Source organism: Ischnura elegans, chromosome 4, assembly GCF_921293095.1.
Source record: "Ischnura elegans chromosome 4, ioIscEleg1.1, whole genome shotgun sequence".
NCBI lineage: Eukaryota > Metazoa > Arthropoda > Insecta > Odonata > Coenagrionidae > Ischnura > Ischnura elegans.
This window is the reverse complement of record NC_060249.1, coordinates 112,511,264-112,522,753: the sequence shown is the minus strand read 5'-3', so window position 1 is coordinate 112,522,753 and position 11,490 is coordinate 112,511,264. Positions and strand designations below refer to the sequence as shown.

At 39.7% G+C, this 11,490-nt stretch overlaps 1 protein-coding gene across 1 annotated transcript in view; it reads right to left on the bottom strand.

The window, feature by feature from the left end:
* Positions 1–441: 441 nt before the first annotated feature.
* The window catches only part of LOC124158219 (DNA-binding protein D-ETS-6-like), a 123,469-nt gene continuing 112,420 nt past the window's right edge, over positions 442–11,490 (bottom strand). Inside the window, exon 4 of the mRNA XM_046533408.1 lies at positions 442–1,087. Coding sequence (XP_046389364.1) covers positions 442–1,087 — 646 coding nt within the window. The remainder of the gene's footprint in view (positions 1,088–11,490) is intronic.

Sequence of the window (11,490 nt, the reverse complement as noted above, 5' to 3'; positions counted from 1 at the left end):
AATTTCAACAGCCACAAGTAGATAAAGATTTACTATATTATAACCAGAAAGAGATCCCTTACAGAAGAGCCTGATACAGCTAAAGTCAATGGTCGGTGAGGATGCTGGATGGTATTTAGATAAACCTAATGAAAATGGGAAACTTGATTTATTTCTCAGACTTTTGATAGAACTATGCCAGCTTCAGCCATCACTAGCCATCATCAATTTCGTATGAATGCCAGCAAGCTCACCTTGCTTGGAATTGGACGATTTGTATTAAAAGCCTGTGGAATTCACCGAAAATTTAATTTTCACTGTTCGTCCGACTCATTCCTCATCTCCAGCGAGAATATTCGCCTTGGATCACCACACTGGGTAGACCACCCGAGAAAAATTTATCCACATAATTAGGTACACTGGGAAGTATAGAGATCGTTCTCGACGCAGCACCACCGTGCACTACGACCTGGGTGCCCCCATCTGGGAGGTGGGCGAGTCCGGCACGCAGGGAAAGCGGCTGAGCACTGGCGGGGAGTTGGGGGACTGGGACACGGGGGGCACCGAACCGCCCCCGGCCGCCCCTCCCACGCCCCCGGCCCCCGCCACCGCCGCCGCCGCAGCCGTGTAGAGCGAGGAGAGGCTGGAGGCAGAGGTCCAGTAGGGGGCGAAGATGGTGCTCTGAGGCGAGGGCCCCCCCACGGAGGAGAGCGGTGGAGGCGGAGGAGGCGGGGGCGGTGGAGGCGGGTCCGCGTGGTGCTGGTGCTCGTGGTGCGGGAGGTGGTGCGGCGAAGGGGGGAGAAGGGAGCCCAGCTTGTATGCGGCAGCAGCAGCCGTGTGCGAGAAGAGGGAGGAAGCGAGGTGGTGGTGGTGGTGGGCGTGGTCCGGGGGCGGCGGGGGCGGTGGGTGGTGGTGGGAGGGCGGGGAGGCGGCGGAGGCCGCGACGGCCGCCGCCGCATACGCCGCCTTGTAGCCCACCTCGGCGGCGGCGCCGGCGGCCGCCCCCGCCGCCTGCGCCTGGCACGCCTGCATCAGACCGTGGAAGTCGAACTTGTAGGCGTACCGCTTGCCGTGTACTTTGGTCATTATGTTCTTGTCGTAGTAGTACCTGCGGAAAGGGAGAGAAATCATTGGGACGTTAAAAGATTGTCGATGTTAATCGTTTTCTTATCGTATAAGTCGATACCTCCACTGCATAAACGCTCAACAATCGCCCACCGAATCAAATCCGCTCATTTAGGGTTATAAGGGCTATCTGGACGGATTTGAATCGGTGGGCGATTGTAGAGCGTTTATGCAGTGGAGGTATCGAAGTGGCGTATGCTTGCGGTGCACTTTGGTCAGTATGTTGTTGTCATAATCATGCACGTAGAAAGAAGGATAGATCATAGGGATGCAGGGGCGGATCCAGGATTTCATTCTGGGGGGGGGGGCACAAGCAAGGCTGTATCCAGGATTTTGTTCTGGGGGGGTACAAGTATACCTCGTAATACAAAACGAACGCCATGATAATGGGTTCTTATTAAAAGTCTTGCATATTTTTTAAGGGTCTGGGGGGGGGGGGGGGCACGTGCCCCCGTGCCCCCCCCCCTAGATCCGCCTATGTAGGGATGGTGATGAAATGCTTATGATCATTATGTACTCATCATATCAGGGAATTCCGCTTGCCATGCACTTTGGTCATAATGTTCTTTTCGTATTGAAATCTGTTCAAAGAGGAGAAATGACGGGGTAGCTGGAAAAATAATGGACTTCTTGCTAACTTGTTGTTTACTAATTGCCTCCTTTTTGTTTTTTGATCAGTCAGTGTTAAAAAATGTTTTCCTCTCGCGATTGTTTCATACTTTTATTTGTAAATCGTCGGGCCTTCAAGAAATTTTTAAATTAATTAGTAACACTTAGGAAAGGCATTGTATCTGAAATTGTTATTAATAATCAAGTAATAATGACGTAAATATCACTGTCTCTCATCTTGCCCTATACTTTCAGGTTGTATTCATGAATTGCAGACGAATAGAAATCATTGGGACGTAAGAAAAATGCGCATTCGTCGATTTAGGGGAATATAGTGCGAGGGATATTCCTGGCGAACAGTGTCCATTTAGTTATTTCTGTCTTTCAGCCGGATCAGGATTACAGCTGCTACAAACTTCAATGGCTCCGTGTGCCATCGTCATCAGAACTATATGATGGGGACCAATTAGCCCTGATGATGACTGATCAGGTAGCCATCGCGACCTCGGCAGCATCCGCAAGTCCGAGCCGGTCGAAGAAACAAGAGAAAACTTCAGGATGTTTCGTATAGTAGCTCTGTTGAAGAGACCAAATAACCACATATTGAACAATTTTTAAGAAAATTGAGCGATAAAAATAATTTAAATTTCCCCGAGGCAAGATCTTGCTTCATTTATTCAATATACAATGCTCATCCTTTCCATATGCGCGTTATTTTCGTGGGAAATCCTAAATCTTCTCAGAAAGGAGTTAAATACCCGCAAGGAGCCAGCAAAAGTAGTAAACCCTCCCTTCCTAAACCACATCTGGCCGCTCCTGTAGTCAAAAGTCAATACTGAGATGCAATTATAGCGTGCATATGTTTTCTGCTTGATGGGAAAAAAATATGAAATTTCTTTTTTTAAGCTTTGTGCTCTTTCTGTGCATATGCTGACTCAGATCACATTTTTTGTAGTGAGTTTTTGTCTGAAATTATTGCGATAAATTATAATGGCTTTATACAATTAGCGTTTTGGGTCACATTTAATATGAAATAGCACTTTTGTTTTATTTCCATTTAAATTGTAACTTTTTACTTTTTTATTTTGATGTTACAGGAAAACTATATTTATTCAAGATTTATAGATTCAGCGATGAGGCAAACGTCTTCTGATCTAAATGCTGACCTTCTTTCTCGCTGAAAAATACCCTGATAATTGACCTAACCTCATAAGATACCAAAATGAAGATATTATGTGATTACAGGAAGCACACATTTTGGTAGGTAATCATTCGTAAATTTATACAGAATCAGCTCTAATAATTATTCATTCCTTATTACTATTTCTCAGTTGCGAGGATTCCAGGTAACTTAGCTGTTTCTATGAATAAGTTACCTTCCATTTCGTACATGTTACCCTTTTGTACATTTCAGATAATTTACCAACTTTTATATTGCATCATCATTACCAACTTTCACTAATTTCAGGCCAACTTAAAAATGAAAGCGCAAACGCCTTTCGCTCTTATGTCATTGTTACCTGTGAACCGACACTACTTCGACTAGTTGGTTGAGTAGAACGAAAAATTGCGTGCACTGATGAACTTCACCCCAATGGCCCGCGGTGTCCTTCTTCGCGAAGTTCAGTTCCGTTACTGCGTCCACTCATCAGAAATCTTTGCGTTGCTCATTTCTCACTCCCCCACCTGCTCCACTCCTTTAGTTTACTCATTTCTTTCTCGTGAAGTGGAAATGTCCTCACACGCGTCATCATCTGAGTCCTCAGGAGATGGATTTCCCCCGAATAGTATCGAGAATTTTGTCATTCATCGTGGTTCACGGGCCATGAGTGTAGTTTCTAGATCCTACTTTTCGATGGCCTTCTACACGGCAGCGGGAAATACGAGAGCTAATTGAAACTATGTCATAATGGTGCCATTGCGTATTTTATCATTAATTAGAAATTGAAATTTAATCATGATATTGTTATCTTCAATAAAAATTATCACAACTATTAATGGTTTGGTCTGCGACTATTAGTACTCCTTGGTTTTAACCTTGCCTTTCTGAGATTTTCTGTGCCATTTTATTTTTAAATTCTAACCGCGTTGTCTATAGAACACATGTTTCTTTAATACGATTTATGATTCGATAGCGAACCGATAATACTACAATAAAGGATTTGTAATTCTCGGGTAAACTAATAATATTTGGCGTGGTTAAAAATAATATCTTTCTTTGGTTTGCAATTTTTGTGCACTCAAATAGCAAAAGAGGACTTATTGCAATGAGAAAATTTCACAATTCTATGCCCCAACGGATTTAAATTGCGTACATTTGGACGTTGAAGTAGCTGAGTTTGGCTCGTAATCGAAGACTTCTTGACACTCGCTGATTTAATGAGCATTTTTCCGTAAAGGTGTGGTTTACAAAGATTCCAGCCGTAGCTCATGGCTGGAATATTTCTGAGGAGGATTTTTATTGGCTCATTTGTTGAATTTCCCCGGTGTATTGTGTTATTATTATGAATATTAAACAGCTTTATTTGGCCGAAATTTCGAGCGAAAAAATATTTCTCGTCATATGATACATATATAAAGTGCCTGCGTTTTACCCAATCATCTTACCAATCAATTACGGTCTAATCTTAGGAAAAAATGATTGATACTTCCTTCCTTCCTTACTTCAGGGATGTGCAGAGTATATTAAAGTCAGGATAACCTCCCCGCACCCTTAGCCTCACTTAAAATTGATTGGTAAAGAGAAACAATGTGCAGTCACATGATGAAGCGCTGAAGTTCTTCACTAATGAGTGTATTTCAAACCTGTAGACACGTCAGAAGGCCTTAACAAAAGGTCGAAGACGTTTCCAAGCAGGAAAACTAGACAGAAAGCAGGATTTTCCCTTTTAATTTTGCTTGTCATCCACATTGAATCATTCAAGTCTTCATGCAGTTTTCAATCTTCGTAGTCTTAAAATGCGTCTTTTTTATCCCTCCATAAATAAACTTCTCTGAGTGGACATACATCTGAAATTAATCTCATGATTAGTTAATAAATGATTGTATTCTTGCTTTTCAGTGAATACGATTGAAATTCATGCAAAATTTCTATGGCATTGGTGTGTCATCCATCAGAAGGACATTGACTTCTATGAGATAAAATAACGGCATTTTCTCTTTCGATTCCTGCTCGTTATATTATCATAAAATCGGAGGGATTTACTTGGATCATAAAATGTGAGAGAACGTAGAATTTTACTCGTTTTAAGGTGATTCATCTGCGATATAGCCGAAAAATAGGTCCCCGCTATATTTCTCAGTGTGTTTATGTCAAAATGAGTCACTGTGTCATTAAAAACCAATCAAATACTTAAGAAAAACTGTTTTTTTTGCTTCCTCATCATTCGTTCATCATCCTAGATAATTCTGTGATTTATTACCTTTGGGTTTCGTCTGGATTACCTGGTGTGACTCATTCCATTAATTATTCATTCAAACGCGTCAATTCTTAAACACGAATCTTCACAAATCCTTTGGGTAAGATTATTTGTTATGATAAAAGAGTTAAAATTGGTATCTAAGGTAGCGGGAGTATTTTTCACCTCCTGAATAATGATGTGCAATATATTTAGCCTCTTTAATCGAAGTATAATGTTGCATGGACACTATTTCAGTATTACTGCTTGTTGAGAAAAAAATATATTAAGGCATGAAACGTTTCCTTTTGTGATATTTGCTTCAATCTTAATTATCAGTCAACAATCCTGAAAGTTTTTTGAGGCAAATTGTCGCTCAAATCATCTCTTAGCTTATCTTTCGTTTTTTGTATATTTATTTTCTAGCCTTAACCATGTATTTGAGTACAAGCCCTATTCAACTCGTTAAATTTTTAACTTTGCCGTTCTTCCTATCCACTTGTCATTAGTCTTCATCAGGCCATTATGAGTCATCAAGTGGCCGAATAAGTTTTACTCCTAGGATTTTCATAAGAATTCTCTTCCACTCCATAATATCATATAAAAACGTAAAATGTTCGTGTAAAATGGTATTGTGTTTTTAGATATCTCGGGTTTGAATTCGGATGATTTCTGACATATCTAATATATTTTCGCAGCTCACTCATCAACCGTCTTCAGCACTTAATCAGAAACAGCACAAATCGGAAACCTACCCCACTTACACTAGAATAATTTTTCGATAATTTTTTAGAGCAATACTTCCCTGCAGGAGCGGGAATGGATAAAAGGTTCGGGCCTCTCCAGGTGGTTGCTACATGAGTAGGTTTATCATTATCAGATTTAAATCACGACAGTTTTCCTCTAATGCGACGTATTTCGATAGCTCACTTTGAGCCTGGCCAGGCCACCTTCAATGATGAAAGGTGGGCATTTCTTCATCTATGACGATTTTTTGAAAAAGATGAAGAGTGAACTGCGAAAATACATCAGCCATGCCAGAAATAAGTCAAATGCAAAACAAAAAAAACCGGCCTACGCAATACCGGAACGATTTTAGTTAATGTAATAATATACGCATGGAATGGCGGAAAATAGAAGTAATGGGAGAAGAAAGACATATAACAAGTTTGGATGATTGCGCAAGTATTGATGGCTTGGTCTTGTACACGATACAGTTAACGTAAGTGTTTCGTGTTTCAGGTGTACGTATTAGTTTCAATAAGTATATAGTTTCCTTTAGACCTACGCGGAAATTTGTTCCTTCGGCAAATGTGTTAGGTGAGTGAGTGGGCTTGAGCGTTTGAGTGCATTATTGTTTTTTCATTTTAAATTTGTTCTATTTCACCCCATTGACGTCCTTTCTGATTTCCCAAAACACCTTATTCTTCCTTTTCCTGTACCCCATTTTTTCGCTCAGAAAAGAGTACGGTCATGGAGAATTCATTTCTTTCAGCTGTTTTAAGGCCGTAGAACGTTCATTTATATACATCAGTACGTATGGTGTACAAAGCAGCCTCTCACACATGCAATTTAATTATTTTCCTCGGATCACGTCCTACTTACTTCCATGCAGAGGTATTCGCTGACATTGCCGACGGTGCACTCCAGAAAGGCAGCAACTCGTGTTCGATATTTCGATTTATTACTTCCCTCATCGCCTTGGCGCAGCGCTCCTCTGGAAGTGACTGTTTTCCTCTCGGCGGTGGCGCCCGCAACGTGATTTGAATCCGTAATTGTAAGCGGGGCCGCGTCGGGGGAAACCCGCCCCCGGGGCCGCCCATATCGATCGCAGACCATGGCGCCCTCGGGGGCCGGTCTCCCGCCGCCGCCGGGTGGGCGGAGTTGGTCGGCCCCACTGGGCGTCGCCGTCGCAGCCGCCGCTCCGGCCCAGACCAATTCTCAGCCTCGATCCTTTCGGCTTCTCTGCCCCGTCTCAGACTTTTCCTTGTTTGCCATCCCTCCTTTCGTCTTCTTTGTAGATCTTTATCTCATATTAATGTTCACGGTACAGATAATAATTGTGGTTGAATAAAAAATGCGAGTCTAGTAAAATGTCTAGGGAATTTCATTACTATTTACTTTTTGTTGGAATAGAAGGAATGATAACTTTACTATTTCCACATGGTAATTTATTGAGACCGACCGTGGTTTCGTTACCGCGTAACATCATCAAGGTAAAGACCTAAGATTATGGATTTCCACCAAGTTACGCCCGCTACTATTAATCATACTTAATTTTTGTTTAGCGTTATTCATCATCGTCACTGCTCAACAATCCTAAGATTGATGTTTTCAGAAGATTTTCGCGGCTTCTTTTATCCATCTTGTTAGTTCCTTTCAGGGAAATTCTGCGTCGAAAACATTTACCGAAAGGAACCTACAAGATGAAACTTAAGATTCGTTTGACGCAGCTCTCCCCTCCATTCTCACATCAGTCAATATTTTCACACCTAAGTATTTCTTCTATTTCACATCCTTTATTATCTATTATTCATATTTTATGCGAGATTTTTCTTCTCCATGCTTGCCATCTACTTGTCCCTCGACAACTGCCTCCATCAGGCCATCATGCTATGTCGCAGATTAATTGTTTCGTCAATTAAGTTTTCATAAGGCTTCTCTCCTCTTCCACTCTTCTAAGGATTTCCTCATTACTCACTTTGTCGATTCGTTTTACTTTCATCATTCTTCCGAAGCACATCATTTAAAACCCCTCCACCGTTGATTTCTCTGTTGCTGTAATCATCTGCTTCACTCCCGTGGAGAAGTATCTTCTAAATATAAATTTTAATGACATGTTCTCCTACTTTCATACTTAAGTTTTCTATTGCCAATAGATACTTCTCCTTGTTAAATGGTCTTATAGCCAGAGCTATCTTACTAATAATGTCCAATGTTGCAGAAAGTTATTATAAATTACAATTCTGTTCTGATGACTCTTCAAAAAACTTCATTAACGACGAATATTTTTACAGTTGCCTTGCCAATTTCTGTGATAATCCTGAATAGCATTGTAGCCTAAAAAACCTACACGATTCGATTGCCTATCCAAGTGACATTTTTATCATAGCGATTGATGTAAACTACCCACGAAATTTCATTGAACTCGTGGCGACTATTAATTCTCCTGGGAGACACATCATTGATTTTTTTAGTTAAGAAATATCATTGTAATATAGCAGGTAAGTTAATTAGTGGAGACGGTAACTTATAATTGTAATCATCATTTCTGGCTTCCCTTCGTCTTACTATAGGTCCCTGTCGATTCCTACGTAAGTAATGAATTATAGTGCGACCCACGCGAATATTGATATTGATATTTTTCCCGCCTTAGTTGCGGCAAGTTTGCTCTAAAGAAATTGGAAATTATTATTGTTACCACTTCTGCTACACTCTTGTAATAATAAAACTCAGATAAGACACTTCTTGTTAAAAAAGGCTTAAATTTTACGAAATTGAAGGCTTTTAAATTTATTTTTGTGTGTGTATTGTTAACTTGTCTTAGTTTGCTTGCGAAACAATTTTGAAATAATAAGTACTTGACTTTAATAACAATACAAACGGCTGGCTTACTACTTACTACTGTTGGGGCGGGTGGAAGGCATTAACCTGTCATAGCAATCGACTCAGTCATAACAAATATCCCAGTCCTGACGGATATTTTAAGAGGTATTTTATCTTCTATTTAGTTATTCTAATAAGAGTAATTGGGTGATGTATCTCGTCCGTTTGATGAGTTTAGGGGAGGTCTTTTTAGCACTTTTTCGATCGGAGTATATAATCCGGCCTCCACTCTCTAACCCCAATCGGAATTTTGCTCCTACCAGCCTGAGTCACATCGCCTATTCGTGCGGAGCGGACCTGGAATACGTGATGATCATTAAAAATGATTAAATGGACTCTTAATTGCTTTATAGCTGTAAAAATAATTGCCTCGAGAAGGGACCACTCTTAAATCATGAAATGTTTAAAAGGAATAACTAGATTGGTCTCACTGATTGCTATGCGCGCTTGTGCCATGACTACCGACATTAAATCAGTTGAACATTTACTATGCAGCAAAAAAAATATCAATTTCTCGTGAAACGTCAGTAACAGTGGTCCCTTAAACTGATCGAGTCCCCTTAAAATGACTTATCTCTTTCTTGTACGTGCTTTTCCTGATAAGGTGGGATGCAAGAAACCCTGTATTTACCATCTTGACAATTACTTGGGGAAGATTAAGCTTTCCCACGGTAGTGCTAAGCATGGAAGTTGTCTAATGAAGGGAAAGCTTTCTCTGGAGGAAAAGGAAAAAAATATGATACCTCACATGTAAAAATATCTTTAGTACACCCTTCAATGCAGTTGATAAACCTTCAAAATGGAAATTCACTTCTTGTTTAGGGAATTTAGGTAGTTAAATGGCTGAATATCTGTCAAATTCGATAAACACGGTAGTTTTCCCTCGTAAAATATGCGGAATATTGATTTAATTTTTCCCCAATACGTTGAAATTTGTTTCACTGAACTTTACTTGGTTTTCTGACAGTGTACTTTACACTTTTACGAAGAAAAAATATTTGTGCCGACATTTTGTACTTTTTAGGGGAGGAAATTTCTTTGTAAAGGGAAGTTGGCAGATAAACTATCCTTTTTTTATCCTAAATTCCGCAGCCATTAGTGAACTCATGTTACTCACCTCCTTTCTTCACAGTTTTACTTATTTAGGTACTTTCAGTCCCTCTGTTTCATGAATTTACATTACGTATGTGCATTGAACAACCTTGCGTTATGTGTAGCGTGACTGATAGATGAGAGACAAATAAAATGTATTGGATGTTGTTTGACTTCACCTGGTGTTTCCTATAATTTTTTTTAATTTTAAACAATTTTTATGTTAGAGATAATATTGAGCCATACCAAGAGGATTCAGGTTTCATGACATATTTTTTCGATGCTTCATGATGGGTTTCTTGGCTGAAGTTATGGTATCACCCCTCCTCCATAATACTGGATTGAGATGATATTAAATATTTTTAAGTCATACGGATATCCATATGTTAAATAAAATCACTGAAAATAGATCTTGCAACCTACGACGATACCTCGACAAAGGCCCTTCTCCTGGGATATGATCTTCATGAGGTTGTTGAGCTTGGATGATTTTGAATGCAGCAGCTTATCCGCGTAAGGAAAATACCTTTTACTCGTCCTCAAAGAAAGGCCATTGATTTACGAATGGAACGTGATCTCATTACCATAGGTCAGTCACCGAAGGCATGCTCAATGACTTCAAAAGAGTTTAGTTGTCTTTCGAATGACAACTAAAGAAGAATGCAGTTTCGCTTGTCTCACAATCAGCGGTTTGTCAACAATTTACTTTTACGTATCTTTTTGGGAAGACATATATATATATATTCCCGGATAGTTATAACATTCGCCTTTAAACTGTGCAAACTTTCGACTTAAATACTTGTTTTCCGCGAATAGGGACCAGTCTTAAATCATAACATATTTATAGGGAATAATTACATAGGACTCTCTGGTTGCTTGTAATCGTTTTCAGTGGAGGTTGCTAGGTTATTTCATAAGCTAGTCGCTGAACATATATTTCAGCGGCTTAGAATGATTATGTGATTACAGTGTTATATTCTTACTGTTTTATATCTACTGTTAATTATTATTTAATTTATCGTGAGATGACTGGGAAAAGCGTCTGAAGTTGATAAGCAATTTTTTCAAGCTATAAGTATAAACTTGAAAAACTGGGTTTTGACTGGCGATTGATTTTGGCAAATAATTTGAAGAGCCGATTGGAAAAAAATTGCTGTCTACAGTTGCTACTATGGTATAAAAACTTAGAAATCATAATTTCCTCTCCTTGATCACTTATAAATGAATTGTAAACCAAATGCTAGGAAATCTTGTAGCTATATGATTACGAATTCTCTGGAAATCATCGTACTGCTATAATTTCTATTGAAGCATATATAAACTAATTTTAAATATTTTAAACAGCTTCACCCCCAAAAATAACCTTTGAAGGTGAAGAGAGAGATGTGACGAACTACTTTGTTATCATTAATAGGTTATTTAGATTTTTCACATGCATTTCTACTTGGCCGACAGCGCTCTTGGTTCATGTACAGTGCACACTTGGGATCCGGAAAAGCCTTCCTGCTTAGGCCAAAATTTCTCAGCCGTGGAAGCCACCAGGAAGATACAAACTTAATTTAATTTTCTTTCGTATCTTCTGCCAAAATTTCATCCGCTCCTTTGCGGAATAAGATGTAAAGGGCTGAAAAATAATACTATTAGGTATACATCTTTGTTTCTGCAATGGAAGTTAATTCAT